Consider the following 21,381-nt stretch of genomic DNA (forward strand, 5'->3'; position numbering starts at 1 on the left):
GAAGCATTCTGGGAACTAAATTTGGTTCCTCTGCAAAGAGTAGTAAATGCTAAGGCCCTGACCCATCTTTCTGGTGTCTCTTAGTTGTTTTGGGTGTGTCTATCTGGTTTGTCTTGTTTTCAGACAGAGTTTGTCTGTGTAGCCCTGACTGTACAGGAAAACACTCTGTAGTCCAGGGTCTGGAACTCAGAAATCACCTACCACTTCCTCCTGAGTGCTGAGATTAAAGGCATGTGCCACTGTGCCTGCCCAGTCTGTCTCTTTTGAATAGGGTCTTACAGTATGTCCACACTGTCTGGGACCCACACTTTGGGCAATTCTCCTGTGTACCAAGAAGCAGCGACCCCGCCCTAGGCCTGCCTCCATGGAGCAGCGACCCCACCCTCGGCCTGCCTTCAGGGAGCAGCAACCCCGCCCTAGGCCTGCCTCCTTGGAGCCTTCTACTCTTTTTTTAAATGCACGTTTCTTTTCTTTGTTTTGTTTTTGTCTTTGGACAGAGACCTATATTGTATTCCAGGAGTGCCCGGAACTTACTATGCAACCTGGGCTGAATTTGACCTGTGTAGGGCCAGTTTCCCTGGAACTCTCAGCAGTCTACACAGTATGGAGTTACAAGTGTGACCCCAACATCGAGCGTGGAGAATACTGTTAAACAGACTCTCTGTCTTCACAGGCAGGCATCTGCATTTTTTGAATTTATACAAAGGTTCAGCTTATATAATTTGAATTTCTGATTGGCCTGCATTCTCATGGGGGTGGGGCTCTGTTCAAATCCCAGATATAGATTCAGAGATCCAATTCCAGCCTTTTCCTCCTGGTGTGTGTGTTTGTGGAGAGAGAAAGACAGAGAGAGAAAGAGAGAGAGAGAGAGAGAGAGAGAGAGAGAGAGAGAGAGAGAAAGAAGAAGAAGAGGAGGAAGAGAAGGAAGAGGAGGAGGAAGAAGAAGAGGAAGAGAAGGAGGAAAGAGGAGAGTGTGCATAGCCTGGGGTATTTCTGGGTATGAATCTCAGGGCCTCACACCTCACACAAACTGGGTAATGTGTTCCTGGAGTTACTCTCTGAGCTCAGGTTTATAGCCTACTTCCTCAAACTGTACTGAGGTTCCATACCTCCCTTATAATGGCTTATCAGTCTGATCTGAGGGAGAAATTTCAAACTGGCCACTTAAACTGCCCTTGCCAGAACCCAACACTTCTAAGGCTGCCTCCCCTGCCAGGACCGGTGCTGCCCATCCCTGCCCCATTTGGTCAAGGCCACACTTGCGGACTTGTGGGTGAACAGTCCCTAGTCCTTCTAGCATCTTCCCTGGCACCCACCAGCCAGGCTCTATCCCAGCTTTCCAAGGTTTTGGGAGTTGGAGATGCCATTCTTTGAAAGACCTAGAACACCTCTCTTGAAGGTGCCAGGAGCTCAGACCCCAGTAACAACAAACCCATTTAGCCCTGGGGTTGCAGCCCCTCTCCAAACATAGAGGAGTCCCAGCCACAGCTCAGGGGAGCCAGGAGTTGGGGGAGCCCAATCCCTTCCCTTGGCTGTGGGGGCAGCTGAGCCAGGGGTCAAGTTGTAGTGGAGAGGCCAGAAGAGGCGGGGATAGCCAGGACTGGGAGGGGAGACAGCAGCGTGGGCGGCTACCAGACAGAGAGGGAGAGCCCTGCAGAGAGGAAAGAGAAACTGGGAGAGGTAGGAAGAGAGAAAGTGAGGAAGAGAACTTGAAAAGGAAAGGAAACAGATGTGTCTGGTCGGGGACATAGAGGAAGAGACTGAGTATGGAGAGCGGAAGTAGAAGAGTGGAATGAAGTGGGGGAGGGGGCAAGGGAAGTGATTAGACAGCAGCAGCAAGGTAGAGAGAGGGACTGAGAGGTGACAGGCAGGGGTGGGAGGAGAGGGGCAGAGAGGGAGAGAGACAGAGACTGGGGTAGGGGGAGGTAGAGAGGGGGCAAGAGAGAGACAGACAGAGACAGAGATAGAAAGATACAGCAGGGAGACAGAGAAACAGACAGAGCGAGGAGAGAGAACTCACAAGTGAGACAGAGAAGAAAGCAAATATCAGGTGAGGAGAGCGACCAACTCTGAGAGGCAGTGTCTGAGACATAAAAAAAGAGGTGGTGACAGACCCTGTCACCAGGACACCAAAGCTGGGTAAGTCCCTGGCTGGGCTGGGAGGGACTTGCCTGGATGCCCATTCCTGGTGTCTTAGGACTTGTCCTGGAGAGTTGGGCAACGATGGTTTGGGGGTTCATGAGGGAAGACAGGATTAGGTAGTCCAGGCACCCTGAAGGAGACAGGAATTGGAATTCCTATGCATAGAGGGGGGTCACATTCCTGCCCAGTATTCAGTGGGCAAGAATAAAGGAGCCCCTATTCTATGGCCTAGCTGCAGACAGCTGCCCCCTCCCCACAGCTGCCAGAGCCGCCCACCTCTCATGGCACTGCTCTTGGTATGTGATCCCTGGCCATGGCCTCTCCCAGCCCCTCAAGTCCCCAAACAACAGTTTCTTTCTCCTCAGCCTCCCCTGACCTTCGAGCCCTGACCCAACTCTGTCCTCAGCCCCCACGAGTGGAGAGACACAGCCTTCTTTTCTTTTTTCCCCAAGCTCTCGATGGAGCAGGGCCGACCCCGGAGCAGCCTCAGCCTGGCCAGCAGTGCTTCCACCGTATCCTCTCTGAGTAGCCTGAGCACCACCAAGGTCCTTCCATGCTTCTGGATGGGATGGGGGCGGGCTTTCCGGGCTGTCCTGTCCCATTTCCTAGCTATGGGTTCTGTGCAGCACCAAGGTCCTTCCATGCTTCTGGATGGGATGGGAGAGGGGGCGCTCTCCGGGCTGTCCTGTCCCATTTCCTAGCTGTGGGTTCTGTGCCATCACTGGGACTGCAGGATCCTTAGTGATTGGGTTTGCCAGACTGGTCCCAAGTTGAGCATCAGCTGAAGCCAGGAATTTGGAGAGATTCCCAGCTCTGTCCCCACCCCTCTCGGTCTTCCTAATTCTAACCCAAAAGAACAAATAAACCCAGACTGAGAGGAGATGACTATTCTTGACTGGACTAGGGGATTTTCTTTCCAGTCTATAACCATGGAACCCACCCATTTATAACCAGACGTGGTGATTCACAACTGTAATCCAGTATGGGGAAGGCGGAGGCAGAAGGTTATCTTTGGCTACATATCAAGTTAGAGACTAGGTGAGAACCTATCTCATGCAAGATAAGAACCCAGGCTAGATCTAGCTGTGGGGACACACACCTTTAATCTCAGAGCAGAGGCAGGCCGACCTTGGAAGATTTGAGGCCAGCCTTGTATACTTAGGAGTTCTAGGACAGCTAGAGCTACATAGACCCTCTTGAAAAACAAAAGCAAGCAAACTAGGTTGCATATAGCCGTGCATACCTCACATTCCAACATTCAAGTGGAGGAGGGGGAGGATCAGAAATTCAAGGTCAACCTTGGCTACATAGTGATTTGAGGATAGCCTGGGCTATATACATATCACCTAGCACAAAATTTGCCTTATTCCCTTAAGTCCAGAGACCAGACAGATTTGTTTCCAGCCTTGGGTCAGCCTACTCCCAAGGAGGGGTGATCCAAGGCATCTTGTACATGGGGTTCGTGCAGTGTCCCCAAAGGTGACCCCTCTGAGGGAAGGGTGAGGAAGCCCCCTCTCCCTATCCCAGGCATCAAAGGCATCCTTCTACCTTGGCTTCCGTCTGGAGACATCTTCTGTGGGGCACCTCCTGGTGTGGACTGCAGAGGGTCTCTGGCAGGTCTGACTATAGGAGCAAAGAGCCTGTTCTTGCCAGGGACACTGCTCCAGGGTCTCAAGAAGCCCATGCTGTACTTGAACTATGTAGCCCAAAATGACCTAAAACCTTGGTGCTGTGTTTTGAGACAGGGTCTCACTGTATCCCAGACTGTCTGGGAACTCTCTCTGTCGCCCAGCATAGAACTCAGAGGCCTGCCTCTGCCACCCAGGTGCTGGGTTTAAAGGTGTATGCCACCACTCACAACAGCTTTGAACTTCTTTCTAATTCTGCCTCTACCTCCAAAATGATGGGATTACAGGAATAGTGTCAACCCTTGGTTTCTGCAGTGCTAGGATTTGAACGCATGCTTCCTGTGTTGCGGAAGCAATCCCTTGTTACTTTCTGGTTTGTTTGCTTGGTTTGAGACACAACACAGTCTCCAATAGCACTGACGGTCCTGGCACTCACTGTGTCCTAGGATGACCTTGAGACCCTGATCCTCCTGTATCTCCCAAGTGCTGGTTTTACACGCATGTACCACTCTCCTCAGCCTCCTTGCCTGCCTTCTGAGAGAAATCCCCTTGGGAGCCAGTCCCAGGAGAAGCCCTCACTCATTTCTGTTCCTTCTGCACCTCAGAAGCCTACACGTGCTGTACACAAGGTCCATGCCTTTGGGAAAAGGAACAATGCGCTTCGGCGAGACCCCAACCTGCCCGTGCACATCCGTGGCTGGCTGAATAAGCAGGTAAGGTTGGAGGGAGGCCTGTGGTCCCTGCTACTGAGTTTCCTTTCACATCCCTGATGGATATATTCAGCCCTACTCCCCACCTGTTTCTCTTTCCTCCATTTATGAACAGTTCATTCCCTGTGTTTTGAAGGTTTCATAGTCCTGGCGTCAGGACACAGGTTGTATTATATTAGTGAGGGTTCTCTAGTCACAGAATTTATGGATAGTCTCTACATAGTAAGGGAACTTGTTGATAACTTACAGTCTGTAGTCCAACTCCCCAACAATGGTCAGCAGCAGCTGTGAATGGAAGTCCAGGGATCTAGCAGTTACTCAGTCCCAGGAGGCAAGCAGGCGAAGAAGAGCAGGTCGACCTTCTTCCAATGTCCTTATCTAGGTCTCCAGCAGAAGGTATGGCCCAGATTAAAGATGTGGCACATGCCTTTAATCCCAGCATTTGGGAGGCAGAGGCAGCCAGATTTTTGAGTTCGAGGCCAGCCTGGTCTAAAGAGTGAGTTCCAGGACAGCCAGGGCTACACAGAGAAACCCTGTCTCGGAAAAAAAAAAAAAAAATCTTGTATCTCCCAGCCTCAAGATCAGGATCGCAGGTGAGCCTTATTCTGGATTGTAGTTTGTTCCAGATATAGTCAACCTGACAACCAGGAATAGCCACTACACAAGTTATACAACATAAACAAGTACCTAAGCCATATTTAAGATCATTAAAGTTAAATGCAGATCATGGTGGCACATGCCTTTAATCCCACCACTTCTGAGGCAGAGGCAGGCAGATCTCTGTGAGGTAAGCATGATCTACAATAGTAAGTTCTAGGACACCAGGGCAACACAGAGAGACCCTGTTTCAAAATAATAAACCAAATCAAAAGAAAATTAGATGATGATCAGGATGGGGCTGGAATTGTGTGATAGATGGGTAAATAAACAAATAGGTGGGCCTCCAATCTCAGTGCTAAGGAGGTAGAGGCATGAGGCTCTTCCAGGCCAGCCTCAGCTACAGAGGAAATTCAAAGCCAGCCTGGGCTACTTAAGACCTTGTAGCAAAACAAGCAAAACCCACACCACTTTGAATAGGCTGTTGGAAGTCTGTGGAGAAGAAACACATGAGAGGAACCTCCTACACCTCAGGCTTTGAACATTTGTGCCAAGTCCCTGTTTATGAAACCTCTGCGGTGCATCCTTGCAACCAGGCCTTCCAGAAACTCCTCATACTCCAATGGGCAGAGATGGCAGGTCTTGAGGCTAAAGAAGGCATGAAGTTTTCTAAGGCATCGTTTAAAAGTGGCCAAAAGTGGCGGATAGTGGTCCAGCACTAAGGAAACAGAGGCAAGTGGATCTCTGCTTTGAGGCCAGCCTGGTCTATAGAGTGAGTTCCAGGCCAGGTAGGACTACACAGAGAAACCCTGACTCCAGGGTGGGGCGGGGCGGGGGCAAGTAGCCAGATAATCTGACTCCCAGAACAGCGCAGAGCTTTCAGCTACCCATAGGAGTCCACCACATCAACACAGATTATTGGCCACCCCAGTCACAGCACCCTTGGGTCTCTGCCTCCATCTCTTTCTTCTGCCTCCCCTTTCAGTGCTTGCCTCTCTCTGGATCTCTGCCCCCACCTCTCTTTCCTCAGGTTTCTCAGGGCCTTTATCCTTCTGTTTCTTTCTCTTTTTCTCCCCCTCCACCTTCCAGTCTCTATCCCTCTGTACCCCTGGTTCATTTGCTCCATCTGGTTTCTTCTGTACCCTCTATTCAGCCTCGTTCTTATCTCTCTCCCTAGGATAGCTCAGGCCTCCGGCTGTGGAAGCGCCGTTGGTTCGTCCTTTCAGGCCATTGCCTTTTCTACTACAAGGGTCAGTATCCTGGCTGGTACTTCTCCACCAGTTTCCTCCCTGGGGCGTCTGGGTACCATGACCCCTTCCTGACCTTTGACCTAACTCCTATCTGCAGACAGCAGAGAAGAGAGTGTCCTGGGCAGTGTATTGTTACCCAGCTACAGTGTCAGGCCAGATGGGCCAGGAGCTCCACGTGGCCGGCGATTCACCTTCACAGTGAGTATGTTTGTGGATTCTAGTTAGGTAGTAGGTGGGAACTTGATGTGACCACTCATTGGGGCTTCCACATTTGGAAATAAGAAGTTTGACCATGCTTCCTTTGAGTTCTGGTCCCAACCTCTGTCCCTTGCAGGCGGAGCATCCAGGCATGAGGACCTATGTCCTTGCAGCTGATACATTGGAGGACCTGAGAGGTTGGCTTCGAGCACTGGGAAGGGCCTCTCGTGCAGAGGGGGAAGAATGGTGAGTGCAAGCTGGGTATGCGCCATAAGCTCCTCCCTTTGTAGGATGGTCATTACTCTCTAGCTCCTAAGGTAGATCCTACCCTCAAAGGCCCGTCCCCCAAGGAACTTCCTCCAATAGCAAAAAGGGGTTCTCTTAACCACTGAGCCATCTCTCCAGCCCCAAAAGGAGTTCTCTTTTAAGATCTGCCTATCTTCTTGTCCAGTGCAGACTCCCAAGGGATCTTTCAGTATCCCACAGACATGCTCATATGTGCCTGGTGCTCTCAGAGGCCAAAAGAGGGGGCCAGGTCCCCTCGGATTGTAACTACAGTTGTTGTCTTGAGAGTACTAGGGATTAAGGCAGATCTTCTGGAAGAGCAGTAAGTGCTCTTAATCTGAGCCCTCTCTCCAGCTACAAGGGTCAGACCACATTTAAAACTGCTGGATGGGCGGTGGTGGCCCCCCTTTAATCCCAGCACTTGGGAGGCAGAGGCAGGCGGATTTCTGAGTTCGAGGCCAGCCTGGTCTACAGAGTGAGTTCCAGGACAGCCAGGGCTACACAGAGAAACCCTGTCTCAAAAACAAAACAAAACAAAACAAAAAACAAAAAACAAAAAAAACCCCAAAAAACAAAAAACTGCTGGCAAATTTTTTATTTATTTATTTTTACCTTTTGTTTTTTTGAGAAGGGAATCTATGTAGCCCTGGCTGTTCTGGAACTTGCGATATAGACCAGGTTGGCCTCAAAGTTCCAGAGATCTGCCTGCCTCTGAATTAAAGGTGGGCATGTACAACTACACTGTGTTTTGTTTGTTTTAGGTTGCTTTTTTTTTCCCCTTAAAGTCTCACATCACTCAGACCAGCCTAGAACTGGCTGTGTAGTTGATGACCTTGAACTTTTTTTTTTAAGATTTATTTATTTATCTTATGTATATGAGTACACACTGTAGCTGTACAGATAGGAACCCCAGTTGGCCCGCTTGCTCAGGCCCAAAGGTTTATTTATTATTATACATAAGCACACTGTAGCTGTCTTCAGACAGCACCAGAAGAGGGTGTCAGATCTCATCACAGGTGGTTGTGAGCCACCATCTGTAATGATTTGAACTCACGACCTTCAGAAGAGCAGTCAGTGCTCTTACCCACTGAGCCACCGCCAACCTTGAACTTTCCAAGTGTAGCGATTCCAGGTGTGGGCACCACACCCAGTGGTGTGTGGACTTGCCCACAGGACTTCTATACCTCTAGGCAGGCATTCTGTGAGTTTGTGTTTGGTCATATGCCCATGTGTGTGTATGTACACGAGTTTGGGTGCTGGTGGATGCAGGAGATATTGGATCTCGCTAGAACTAACGAAGTTACAGGTGATTGTGAGCTGCCCGGCGTAGGTGCGAAGAGGAGAACCTGGGTCCTCTAAAGAGCAGCAGCACACTTTTTTTTTTAAAGATTTATTTATTTATTTATTATTTATTTAATGTATATGAGTACACTGTAGCTGTCTTCGGACACACCAGAAGAAGGCGTCAGATCCCATTACAGATGGTTGTGAGCCACCATGTGGTTGCTGGGAATTGAACCCAGGACCTCTGGAAGAGCACAGTGCTCTTAACCACAGCCCAGCAGCAAGCACTCTTAACTGCTGAGCTGTCTCTCCAGTGCTTGTTTATTTACTGGGGGTTGAAGGCAGGGTTTTATTTAAGCCAGCTGTTTAGCAATAAGCTACCTCCCCAGCCCTACTTTTAAAATGAGAGAGAATGGGGGAGTGCTCGCGCGCACGGGGTGGGGAGGGGCGGTGTGCGAATGCATGTGAGTGTGCAAGTGCATATGCCTGGTAAAACCCAGAGCTGGGCGTCAGGCAAATTTCTCTACTGCTGTCCATCCTATTACCACGAGATGAGATCTCTCCTTGAGCTGGAAGCTTGCTGTAGAAGTCTCAGATCCCCAGTTTTCTATGGTATAGGCCCACATGCTTAGTTGTTTGGTTGGTGAATTTCTGTTTTTTGAAACAGGTTTTCACTATATAACCAGATTGGCCTGGAACTCAGGTCCACCTGTTTCTGCCTCCCTAGGGCTGGGATTTAAAGTGTGTGCCACCTTGCCCTGATTGATTGCTGTTTGGGGGACAAGGTTTCCACTTGTACTCATCCACGATGGCCTTGAGTTTAGGCCCTTCCTGTTGTGGGCCAACTTTTTTTAAAGATTTATTTATTTAATGCATATCAAGTGCTCTATCTCCATGTACACCTGCATGCCAGAAGAGGGCATCAGATCCCTTTCCCATGTAGTTGCTGGGAATTGAACTCAGGACCTCTGGAAGAGCAGCCAGCCAGTGCTCTTAACCTCTGAGCCATCTTCTCCAGCTCCTGTGAGCAAAATTATTTTTAAAAATGTGTTCACATCAGATCTTGGGAGACTAATGCTGGGTAATCACTAAGAACTCAAGGACAGCCTGGGCTACAGAAATGCTGTCTCAACAATCAAACCAACCAACCCCAAAACAACAACAAAACCCAAAACCAATCAAACAAACAACTCAACATCAACATCACCTCTCCAGTTTTCCCCCAAATGTCAGACTGTCTCAGGCACTTTCCCATCCTGTCCCAGTTCCTAGACCTCAAGGCACTGGGTCCTGTGCCAGTAGACCCAGTGTCCTGTTAGGAGCAAGAATGAGGAACATATCCCTCTTCGTGTCCATTTGCTAGCGGACTCCCAAAGTCACCTGCACGTCCGAGGCCTGGGGAAGGTCCTGGGGGTCCCGGAGGACCCCCAGAGGTGAGCAGAAAGGAAGAGGGGCGCATCTCAGAATCACCAGAGGTAGATTGGCTCTCCAGAGGTCTTGGCAGACATGAAGTGCACACTCCCAACTCCACAGCTGACCTGCAGCCTGACACCTGGAGTCGGAGAACCAGGAGCCCAGAGTAAGGAGGAACCCTTTGGGAACATTGTCTAATGGTAGGGCAGAGGAAGGACTGGTTGGACCAGTGAGGGTCAGTTGGAGGTCTCAGGAGAGAGGGAGCTAGCTGGAGGTGTGGCTTAAGGGAAGGATGGGGCCCCAAGAAGCCTGGGTAGAGGCTTGGTCCTTTGCTGGTAAATGGATGCATATATGCCCAAAAGGAACTCATCCACTCTGCCTAGCAGAGATGGGCAGCGAGACTCAGAGAAGCCACACATCCTTGTTGGGTAGTGAGGTGAACTGGGAGCAGGGACTTAGACTAACTCAGTTCCCTGATTCTCTCCTTTCCACAGGCTGTTCTCACCCCTCTCCAGGCCTCCTTCTCCTCTGAGCCTTCCCCGTCCTCGATCTGCCCCAGCCCGGCGACCCCCTGTCTCAGCAGGAGACATTACATTTCCTGCCCGACCACATACTCCCTTGAGTCGCATCGATGTCCGACCTCCTCTGGATTGGGGACCCCAAAAACAGACCCTCTCCCGACTTTCTATTCCACGCCGAGGACCTTCCTCTGAAGCTGGCGGAGAACGGCCACCCAGGAGTCCCCGGCCCAGGACACCAGAGCATAGAACACAGGTGGGCAGAGGGAACATACTACATTTCCCATTAGGCTTCAACCTTACCAGGCCAGTGGTTGAGTCATGCTTCCCAGGAATTATGGGGATTATAGTTCACAATGCAACTGGTCGTCTCTGCCTCCTCCTTCCCCATCCCCCCTCCAATATCAAAGGCTAGTGAGTCCATGTCCCATCAGGTCTCAGGATTGTTTTTGGTGCCATTGCTCCTGTGTATTGTGAGTATTGTAGTTCAGAATAATCTCCTTCAAACTGTGAGGCCAAAGCATAGTTTGGTTTCCAGTTATTGTTTCAAGATAGCCAGCTCCTGATAATCTCTCTAAGAATCACGGGTTCATAGCCCAGAATATCAGTAGCTAACTTCCAACAGCCCCTAGTGGTTTTGCCATGCTAGTCCATTTATTAATAGTCTATGTGTGTATGTGCTCCAGACTGGCTGTTCTAGGCAAGTACCAACGACCTACTCCACAGTCCTCTTTTTAGCTTCTTATTTTGAGATAGAGTCTCTCTAAGTTGTCCAGGTAGGCCTTAAACTCACTCTATAACCCAGGCCTCCACAGTAGCTCAGATGATGGCCAGGGCCAGTAGGCTTAACCAGATGTTTCTACACATTTCTATTTCAGTCTACCCAGGCCTCCTCTGCTTCGTCCACCTATCTCCAGCTGCCCCCAAGACCCCCTGGGACCCAGGCCTCTATGATTTTGCTGGTAGGGCTCCTGCAGAACCAGGAATCCACTAGAATCCATCTCTTGCTTGATCTCCTCACCCCTGCCTCCCCCAGGATAGTTGTTTCCTGGTCAAAGAGCATTGATATGACCACTTAGGATCCCTGGGTAGGTGTTCTTATTATTTTCCCATGGCTGATGGAACAAGATATTGAGTAAAAAAATGAGGACATGACCACTCCTAGGTATAGCAGAGAAGGTTTATTACTGTAGACACAAGGGAGAGCACAGCCAGAGGCATCTGGAAGAGTCCAGAATGAACCAGGCCAGCAGACTGAATGGAGGCCATGGGGGAGGGAAAGGGGTGGGTGGGGAGGGAGGGATTAAGGGAGAGAAGGAGAGAGGAGAGGTAAGGAGATGTGAGGAGAGGAGAGGAAAAAAAGAGAGGGAACAAAGAGAGGGGCTGAGGACTGAGAGACCAAGAGATCTTGTAGCCAAAATAGCTGAGGTTATATAGAAATCAGAGAAGCTGGGGGAAGGAAAGTGAAGCTTGGGGGCTGGATGGGTTCAGGTTAGGGAACTGGGTGAGAAAACTGCTGAGTCTGGCAGCTGTTGCCCACTTTGCTATGTTAAATAGACATATTTAAATATTTTATTATGGCGGGCAGTAGTGGTGCATGCCTTTAATTCTAGCACTTGGGAGGCAGAGACAGGCGGATTTCTGAGTTCAAGGCCAGCCTGGTCTACAGAGTGAGTTCCAGGACAGCCAGGGCTACACAGAGAAACCCTGTCTGGAAAAACCAAAATAAATAAATAAATAAATATTTTATTGCATGTATATTAGTATAACTTCTGCATGCCTAGTGTTCAAGGAAATCCGAAGAGGCATTGATCCCCTGGATCTGGAGTTACAGGTGATTGTATGCTACTGTGTAGGATACACAGTATCCTCAGAAAGAGCAATAGGTGCTTTTTCCCCCAAAATTTATTTTATGTACACTAGTGTTTTGCCTTTGTGTATGTCTGTGTGAGGGCATTGGGTCCCCTAGAACTGGTATTACAGATAACTATGATCCACCACATGGGTGCTGGGAATTGAGTCCAGGTCCTCTGAAAGAACAGCCAGTGCTTTCATTTTTAATTTTTTTTATTTTTTTGGTTTTTCCAGACAGGGTTTCTCTGTATAACCCTGGCTGTCCTGGAACTCACTCTGTAGACCAGGCTGGCCTCAAACTCAGAAATTTGCCTGCCTCTGCCCCCCAAGTGCTGGGATTAAAGGAGCGCGTCACCACTGTCCTGTCAGTCGGTGCTTTTAATGGCTCAGCCATCTCTCCAGCCCAGACCTGAAGTTCTGATCCCCCTATGTTGATCTTCCAAGTGCTAGAATAGAAAGTGTGTGCCTCTGTGCCCAGCTTGCCAGTTTTCAATGTGTTAAATATGCAGGCTGTTCAGACACCGTTGGTCCCCTCAACTGTACTTTCTATGGCTATTTGAGTAGTGAGCCTACTGGAATCTATCTGAAGCTAAGATTCCTGTTGTCCAGTCCAGAGGCTTCTAAGACTTGGAAGGATGACAATCAGGAGATGGTTATCTGTTACTGTGTCTATCCATGGACAGAGGGTTTGGCTCAGCAATGACAGTGTGAACCTGCCAGTCACCTTTGACCCTGGAATTTTCTCCTCTTTAGCCAGGACCCCCTGTGGACTCGACTTTGCATCAGAGCTTGGAGACAGATGTAAGTTCTCCCAGATCCAAACCCTGTTGAATTCTCAGAGTTGAAAGGGTTCTAGATCAGCAGTTCTCAACCTACTGGTCTCGAGCCCTTTGAGGTGGCATATCAGATATTTACATTATGACTCGTAACAGTAGCAAAATTACAGTTATGACATAGCAACAAAATAACTTTATAGTTGAGAGACACCACAACATGAGGAACTGTGTTAAAGGGTCCCAGCATTAGGAAGGTTGAGAACCACTGGTCTTGATGGAACTGAGGCAGGAAAGCCGGGTGAGACCGAGAAACACTTCTCTACTTCCCCCTCAGACTTTGTTGACTAAGCTGTGTGGGCAGGACCGGCTCCTGAGGCAGCTACAAGAGGATCTGGACAAGAGGCAGGAGGAAAAGGTGCAGAAGGGAGTGACTCAGCTGTTCACGCCCTTGATCCATCCCTCCCCAGGCACCAGAGTCAAGATGCTTCCCTGTGGAGGGTTTGGGGGGCACATTTGCCCTCTTGGCTTCAGAAGTCTAATCGCTGTGGTTTGTGCAGGAGCAGCTAGAGGCAGCCTTGGAGCTGACCCGGCAGCAGCTGGGCCAAGCTACCAGGGAGGCTGCAGCTTCTGGGAAGGCTTGGGGTCGACAACGCCTCCTGCAGGACCGGCTGGTGAATGTGAGGGCTGCTCTGTGTCACCTGGCTCAGGTGAGCATCTGAGAAGAGACTCTCAGGCTTGTGCAGGTCACTGTGGAGATTCTTCAGGCTTGTAGGTCATTCTCGAAACCTCGGCGCACTCACAAAACCCACTCATAACTCTAAATCTATGATCTTTTAAAAATGTGTTCTTATTACATGTGTGTATGTGTGTGCACATGTATGTATCCCATGGCACCCATGTGAGGGCCAGAGGACAACGTGAAGGAGTCAGTCTCTTCTATTCTGTTGGTCCTAGGGACCAAGCTTAGATCATCAGACTTGGCAGCAAGTCCCTTTAACAATTGAGCTATTTTACTGGTTCCTTAAAATCATAATCTTGATTATTATAGAGGCTAAGGGGCTAAGAGCCCAGCTGTAACAAAACTTAATTTAGTAGCTTAGGGATGGTGACTATCATCACCATCTCGTCATCATCGGTTTTTGTTTTTGTTTTTTGGGTTTTTTTTGGGTTATTTTTGTTTTTTTGAGACAGTGTCTCTGTGTAGCCTCAGTTGTCCTGGAGCTCACCATTTGGATCAAACTGGTCTCAAACTCATAGAGATCCACCTGCCTCTGCTTCCCCAGTGCTGGGATTAAAGGCTTGGGCTACCACACCTGGCCTAGAGGATGATTTTTAAAATGTGTTTTCTGTTATATGTACATGTGTATGCATGTGGATGTATATGTGCACATACATGGACACACACATATATGTAGATCCAGGCCTTGACTCACAAGGTGATCTGTGCTGCAGGATATATTAAAAATGAGCTGGTACATTCCCTCTCTAGTGCTTGCACTGGTGGGCCACAACACTATGCCCCTACAGGGTGGGGTCCTGCCAGCTCTGTCCCACATTCCAGTAATCAAATTGAACCACCAAACTCGCAGTTAGATACCACAATACCCAGTAACTCAGTAAAATCAAAACTCTTAAAGCTTATAGTTAACCAATCAGATTTTTATATCAATAAAATCATAATTTACAAGATGCCAATACAATAATTTCAGAGCCAATTGACAATGATAAAAGCTTTATCCTAATTATTCTAACCTTATGATATCATAACTACTTGTGGCTGGTTCAAACCATGCTGGTTCATTTTTTTCATTCTCCATTCTCCCTCTCTTCTCCCTTGAGATGCTGTCTCTGCAACTCTTAGCTCCACCTCCCTTTTCCCTGTCCAATCACAGGTCTCTTCTTCACTAATGTAATTGGACAAGGAAAATCTTAGGACAGATCTGATTTGATTTTACCTTACATTTTTAGTAGTCTGACTATATGTTCCCAGCTGGCCTGGAACTCAAATTCTACCTGCTTCTGTCTTCCTTGTGCTGGGATTAGAGGTGTGGACCATCATGCTCTGCCAAGTGAAACCCAGGTGATCATTTATTGCCATCATGATCACGTATTCTATTGGCTTCATGACATCTCAGCAGGTCAGAGCATTTGTCCCCAAGCCTTAGGACCTGATTCTCAGACCCACATGGTAGATAAAGAAAAACAACTACAGCTGAAGAGATGGTTCAGAGGTTAAGAACATTGAGTGCTCTTCTGAAGGTCATGAGTTCAATTCCCAGCAACCACATGGTGGCTCATGACCACCTATAATGATATCTGGTGCCATTTTCTGGTGTGTAGACATACACACAGGCAGACTGCTATATACATAAGAAATAAATACATCTTTAAAAAAAAGAAACAACACTGGGTGGTGGTGGCAGCGGCGCACGCCTTTAATCCCAGCACTTGGGAGGCAGAGGCAGGCAGATTTCTGAGTTCGAGGCCAGCCTGCTCTACAGAATGAGTTCCAGGACAGCCAAGGCTACACAGAGAAACCCTGTCTCAAAAAAACAAAAAAACAAAAAAACAAAAAACAAAAAACAACAAAAAAAAAAAAAGAAAAAAATTGTGTTTTAGCACGTGCCAGAGTGCTGGTGGAGGTCAGAGGACCACTTATAGGCATTGGTGCCCTCCTTCCATGTGGGCTCTGGGAATGGAGTGCAGGTCTTCAGGCTTGCTGCTAAGCACCTTTTCCTGCTAAGCCTTTTCATAGTTCTCCTTAGGTAATTTCCACTGGCTTTGAGTATGCTTTCCCTCAAGGTTACTTTGTGACCTCACAGAAGTTCTCTAGATGAGAAAAATAACATTGGAAGAGGCAGAGGCAGAGGCAGAGGCAGATCTCTATGAGTTGGACCTCAGCCTGCTTAGTCTACATAGTGAGTCCCAGGACAGCTAGACCTACATACTGTGACCCTATCTCACAAAACAAAATAACACAAGAAAAAAAAAAAAGAGAAGAAAAAAGAAAATTTGTATCGAAGAGATAACTCAGTACTTGTTGCTCTTCCAAAGAACTTAGGTTCAATTTCCAGCACCCACATGTTGGCTCATAGCCATCCATAACTTCAGTTCCAGGGGACCTGATACCCTCTACTGGCCTCCATGTACACCAGGCATGCACAATGATACACACGCATATATACAGGCAAAACTTACATATAAAACAAATCAAAGACATTTAAAAGGAAAAAGAAAAATCATACTTATTTCATATGATCCTTGTGAGGATCATGTTAAAACAGAAATTAATAAATAGATACTTAAAAAGTAATCCATGGCTTTAAGGACCAGTCCATGTCCACAGGATCACATGTGGCATACGGACTGGGGTTCTCAGTCCATGTCCACAGGATCACATGTAGCATACGGACTGGGATTCTCAGTAGTTTGCACAAAGAAGATCATAGGAGTGGATGCCTGTCTGGACTGAGACTATCTGGAGGAACCCTCCCTTTCTCTCAGCTGCTACAAGATCTGGGAGTTCGAGAGACTAATCTTGTATCTCCATCTTCTCTGGGACTTTAGGAGCGAGAGCGGGTTTGGGACACGTACAGCGGCCTGGAGCAGGACCTCAGCACCTTAAGAGAGACACTTGAGTACCTGCTGCACCTCGGGTCTCCCCAGGTACACGCTTACCCTTGTTATCCCTGCCCACAGCACTAGAACCATAGACTCTAAGCTTCACCTGGGAGCTATAGACATTCCCCTGGGAGCTGTGGACACTCCAGCACTGCCCCAGGAGCCAGAGTCCCACCTACTGGATTAGTGATTTTCTTCTTCTTCTTCTTCTTTTTGTTTTTTTTTTTGTTTTTTTTTTTTTGTTTGTTGTTGTTGTTTTTGTTTTTCGAGACGGTTTCTCTGTGTAGTCCTGGCTGTCCTGGACTCACTCTGTAGACCAGGCTGGCCTCAATCTCAGAAATCCACCTGCCTCTGCCTCCCAAGTGCTGGAATTAAAGGCGTGTGCCACCACTGCCCAGCTCATATTTTTTTAACTTAAAAATTTTTGTGAGGCCAGGTATGATGGCATATGCCATACATACACATGAATAAAAAAATATAATAATTAATCATTTTAAAATTTGGGACTGGAGAGATGTCTCAGTAGGTAAAGGCGGGCTGGCTCAGAGGTTAAGAGCACAGACTGCTCTTCTAGAGGTCCTGAGTTCAATTCCCAGCAACCACATGGTGGCTCACAACCACCTGTAGTGGGATCCGATGCCCTCTTCTAGTGTGTGTCTGAAGACAGCTGCAGTGTACTCACATAAATAAAAAATAAATACATCTTTTTTTTTGGTTTTTCGAAATAAATACATCTTTAAAAAGTAGGTAAAGACGCTTGTTGCCAAACCTGATGGCCTAAATTCAATCCTTGGGACCCATATGATGGAAATCCCCAAAATATTCTGACCTCCATTCATGCACGCAGACACACAGACACACACACACATATTCTCAAGTAGAGATAAACACACACACACACACACACACACACATAATTAAAAACTTGGAAGGTGGCCAGGCAGTTTTGGCACATACACTTGGGAGGTATCATTTGAGACCTGATTGGGCTACACAGAGAAATCCTGTCTCAAAGAACAACAGCAAAACTCAACAGTAACCTCCTAAACACTTTGAAGGTATTTTCTGTGCAAATTGACATTAGGGCGCTAGGTCGTTACAAGGAATTTAAGGCCAGAGACAGCCAAGACAGCCTCAAGCTGGTTGGATTTGATGGCTTTCTGGCTTGAGGCCATCTGCTGTTTCCATCCTGTATTTTCTTTCTAACCTTGAACAAATCCCTTTCCTTTGCCCAGGACCGTGCCTCTGCTCAGCAGCAGCTGTGGATGGTAGAGGACACACTGGCAGGTCTGGGTGGCCCCCAGAAACAGCCCCCACATACTGAGCCCAAGTCTCCATCCCCTGCACCCCAAGGAGAGGAGTCCTCAGAGCGGGAGGTGAGATTTCCAGCTCCTCTGTCACCTGTCCTAACATTGCTCCCAGGCAACAGTGCCAGGCTGGGTTTTCCCATAACAATGAATAAAATCTAGCCCACGCCTTTAATCCCAGCACTTGGGAGGCAGAGGCAGGTGGATTTCTGAGTTTGAGGCCAGCCTGGTCTGCAGAGTGAGTTCCAGGACAGCCAGGGCTACACAGAGAAACCCTGTCTCAAACAAACAAACAAACAAACAAACAAAAAAACCCAAAAAAGAATGTAATCTACACAGTCCCCCACCATCACAGTGTGTGTGTGTGTGTGTGTGTGTGTGTGTGTGTGTGTGTTTTCGAGAGAGAGTACTGATGTTACAATGTCTCAGGGATAATTTGTGGGAATCAGGTTTTTCCTTCAGCTGTGTAGACCCTGGGATAGAACTTAAGTCGTCAGACTTGGTGACAAGCACCCCTATCTGCAGAGATATCTCACCAGCCCCTTATTTAGTAAATGTATTGTTCTTTATTGTTCCACCTGTCACCTAACTTTCCCATCCACCTCAGGCAGAATGGGCACCAACAGCAAAGACAACCTCAAGTCAGCTTTGGCAGAGGCTGAGTTTCTGGGGGCTAATTACAGGAACATGCCTGTATGACCCTAAGGCAGCTGCCTCAGTAGGAAGCCACCGTATCAGCCAGGTCCACAGCAAAGCATGGTGCCCGCTGTGCTCATGGGAAAAATCTCACAGAGTGTCAGTGTTCAAAAACTGCTTTAACCACCTTACATAGCAAAGATTGAATACTTCTGAAGTTAAGCAACGTGTTTAAGTTGAGAGGTTAAGAGATGTTAAGCAACTTGTTCAAAGTCACAGAGCTACTAAGTGGCTGGTTTGAAGCCAGCCTATCTGGCTCTGAGTTTGTAATCTTCTCCAAGCTGTGCCTCAGTTAATGACAGAATTTGATCCCCACTCCACCCTTCCAGAGCCTTTCAGAGTCACTGGAGCTCAGCTCCCCTCAGTCTCCTGAGGTGGACTGGGGTCGACCCCTAGGCGGTGACAGAGCCCTCAGCAGCCCTCAGTCAGGTGAGCACCCTGGTAGGGTGGGACTCTCTTTGTGTTCTTGTTCTGACAAAGTCCCCATCTGTCCTTCAAGGTGTTGGGTCTCCAAAGGTTTCCCGGGCATCCAGCCCTGAATGTCGTCAACCCTCATCCCCGCCACTGAGAACTAAGGTAGACCACCTCTGAGACACCTTACTGCTGCCTTGTAACTCAGTATTCTGATCACCTCTGACCTCCCTACACTAGGAGGGGCCATTTCAAAGGCCATGCCAGAGCAGACAGGATTTTATCTCAAATACTAGAAGCAGTTATATGAAGAAGCTGTGTGATTTCATGTAGTTACTAAACTCCTCTGAGCCTCCGTGTTCCTCATCTGTGTAATGGCACTAATACGCTTGCTTACCACAGTGGCATGAGATTTAAAATACAACAGTTAGGGGCATGGCTTAGTGGTAGAGTCCTGCTTAGAATTCCCCAGTGAGGGGCTGGGGTGTGGCTCAGCAGAGAAGTCTCTGCCCAGCACAGGACTTGTTGGGTTCATTCAGCAGCACTTATCCAGATAAAAGAGCTAGTGTTTTCACTCAATATCAAGTTATTGGGAGAAGCTGGCATGCCCAGGAATTATGATCCTTCCTTCTCCATCAGGCAGGATGGACAGGTGATGGAAGGAGACCAGAGATTGGGGTAGGAATCTGGCCTTTGTCCTTAGCTGCTGGGTTGCTTAGTGTTCAGGCCCAGGGAGGAGATGCAACAGCCTCTGGTGTGTGTGTGGGGTGAATCCCCTCTGTGACAAAGGCTCTGTAAAGTGCCAGGCTGTTGAGGGTAAGTTCCTGGGGTAGAAAAAAACCTGAGGAAGTCCAAGATTAGATTTTTGTCTGTCTCTCCCCAGGCCCCACAGGTGCGACCTCGAATGAGTGCCCAGGAGCAGCTGGAGCGCATGCGTAGAAACCAAGCATGTGGGCTCCCTCTTTCTCGCTCTACCTCCCCGAGGCTCCTGACCCTGGGGAGGACACTGTCCCCAGCTCCACGCCAGCCTGACATGGAGCAGAGGGTGAGGAGGTCTTGGCTTGGGGACACGGAGGGAGGAGATCCTCTGCTTCTAGATTGAATCTCAAGTTCTTTCTTTCTTTTTACCTTTTTTTTTTTTTTTTTTTAATTTTCTGAGTCAGGGTCTCATGTATCCAGGCTAGCCTTGAACTAGCTACCTAGCCAAGGCTAGCCTGGGACTCTGGATCCTCCTGAGGGATTGTGCCACGATTACGAGCATGTCACCCACCATGTCTGGTTTAAACAGTGTTACGGGTGGGGCCTAGAGCTTTGCGCATGCCTGGCAAGTGCTCTCTTCAGCCACAGCCACAGTCCTTGCCGTCTTTCTAAAATGGGAATGTGTCCCACTTCCTTGTCGCAAACTAAGTAATCCCACCCTGTTCCTCCTGCAGTTAGGGTACAGAATTAGGCATGGAGGTGTTGTATGAGGAACTTTTCCTATGGAGATACAGCATACAGCTCCCTATCCCCAGAAAGAGAAGCCATTACAGACTACAGCAACGATTGCTCCCAAGTCGACCTTGGCGAACCAATGAGGTTTTTTTGGGGGGTGGGGTGGGGGGAAGTGTCATTAACAGGGCTCTGTGTGAAGGGTTACTTCCAGGGGTAACCCAAAAGCAGCTGCATCACCAAGAAGCCCTTCCCGAAGTGAGTGACAGCTCACGGAAGCTGCCGCAGTGGTGGCGTGGTTCCGTGGTGGCGCTGTCTGCAGCTCAGCCTGTCTAAGAGATAGCTCTGTAGCTTGGCCGGTCAGTCAGTTCTTCCAGCTGTAACTCAGCAGGTTTCAGATGTGAGGTTTGTGCTCTGCCTCAGTCTCACCCTGAAACAGAAGGGAACAGGCATCTCCGTTTCCTGTTGGAACTCAGGCTCTCTTAGTTGCCTGGTGGCTTGAAAGAGCCATGCCTGCCTGCAGCTTTCTCTTCCACGCTCTGTTGTACATGCTATGGCAAATTAAAGCACGTGATCTGAGGGAGCGAGGGGATGGGAGAGAGACAGACTGAGTAAGTATATACCTTCTTTCCTGACCACACCCTCTTCTCCAGCTAGGCCCTGCTTCCTAATAGCAAAATTAGCTGTAAACTCTTGTTGTAATGATATCAGAGAGAGGGCTGTCTGGTCCTAAAGGAAGCTGACATAAATTATTAGGACAGAGAATTGTTCCCCTGCGCAAGCTGGGAAACCCCGTATGCCCTCCTTCCCCCACAACCCCACCCCCACAGAGAAAACTCAGGGCTAACACGTCCTCACTTCTCTCTACGTTTCCGGCAACACACCCACGAGTGCACGCCCAGGGGCTCAGTTTCTGACCATGTGTGGGCGCAATTCCAGCTCCTAGCTGGCACGTCATCGCCTAAGCTCTATAAAACCCTCTTGCTTTAGCCTAGATGTGTGATGTCACTGACCTTTACCTGTGAGATTGATGACCCCATTCCAGAGCTGCCTCCTAATAAACCTGCCTTTACCTACTTTTAATCTGGTCTAATCTGGTCTATATCTGTATAATTGAGGGAGAGAAAAAGTCTTATCAATGATTTCATCAATGAAAGCAATAAGGAAAGAGCCTCAAGGCAGTGGCTGGCATGAGGTGAAAAGGGAGGCATTGACAAATAATACCAAGTGTGGGCCTAACCACAGTGGTGCCTCAGAGGG

At 48.5% G+C, this 21,381-nt stretch overlaps 1 protein-coding gene across 5 annotated transcripts in view; it reads left to right on the forward strand.

Annotated features, from left to right (window-relative positions):
• Positions 1–1,944: 1,944 nt before the first annotated feature.
• The window catches only part of Plekha4 (pleckstrin homology domain containing A4), a 21,740-nt gene continuing 2,303 nt past the window's right edge, over positions 1,945–21,381 (forward strand). For 3 of the 5 annotated variants that reach the window (XM_031386623.1, XM_031386627.1, XM_031386628.1), the window contains exons 1-17: positions 1,945–2,139; positions 2,595–2,687; positions 4,376–4,483; positions 6,255–6,327; positions 6,425–6,525; positions 6,662–6,771; positions 9,458–9,673; positions 10,002–10,281; positions 10,904–10,987; positions 12,633–12,680; positions 12,990–13,070; positions 13,213–13,362; positions 16,223–16,321; positions 17,512–17,652; positions 18,609–18,708; positions 18,779–18,855; positions 19,574–19,735. In XM_031386623.1, coding sequence (XP_031242483.1) covers positions 2,601–2,687; positions 4,376–4,483; positions 6,255–6,327; positions 6,425–6,525; positions 6,662–6,771; positions 9,458–9,673; positions 10,002–10,281; positions 10,904–10,987; positions 12,633–12,680; positions 12,990–13,070; positions 13,213–13,362; positions 16,223–16,321; positions 17,512–17,652; positions 18,609–18,708; positions 18,779–18,855; positions 19,574–19,735 — 1,917 coding nt within the window. In that variant the 5' untranslated portion in view covers positions 1,945–2,139; positions 2,595–2,600. The remainder of the gene's footprint in view (positions 2,140–2,594; positions 2,688–4,375; positions 4,484–6,254; positions 6,328–6,424; positions 6,526–6,661; positions 6,772–9,457; positions 9,674–10,001; positions 10,282–10,903; positions 10,988–12,632; positions 12,681–12,989; positions 13,071–13,212; positions 13,363–16,222; positions 16,322–17,511; positions 17,653–18,608; positions 18,709–18,778; positions 18,856–19,573; positions 19,736–21,381) is intronic. The other 2 variants (XM_031386624.1, XM_031386626.1) reach the window with 2 other exon arrangements.

The sequence above is a fragment of the Mastomys coucha genome, unplaced genomic scaffold (assembly GCF_008632895.1).
Source record: "Mastomys coucha isolate ucsf_1 unplaced genomic scaffold, UCSF_Mcou_1 pScaffold21, whole genome shotgun sequence".
In the NCBI taxonomy this organism is placed as follows: domain Eukaryota; kingdom Metazoa; phylum Chordata; class Mammalia; order Rodentia; family Muridae; genus Mastomys; species Mastomys coucha.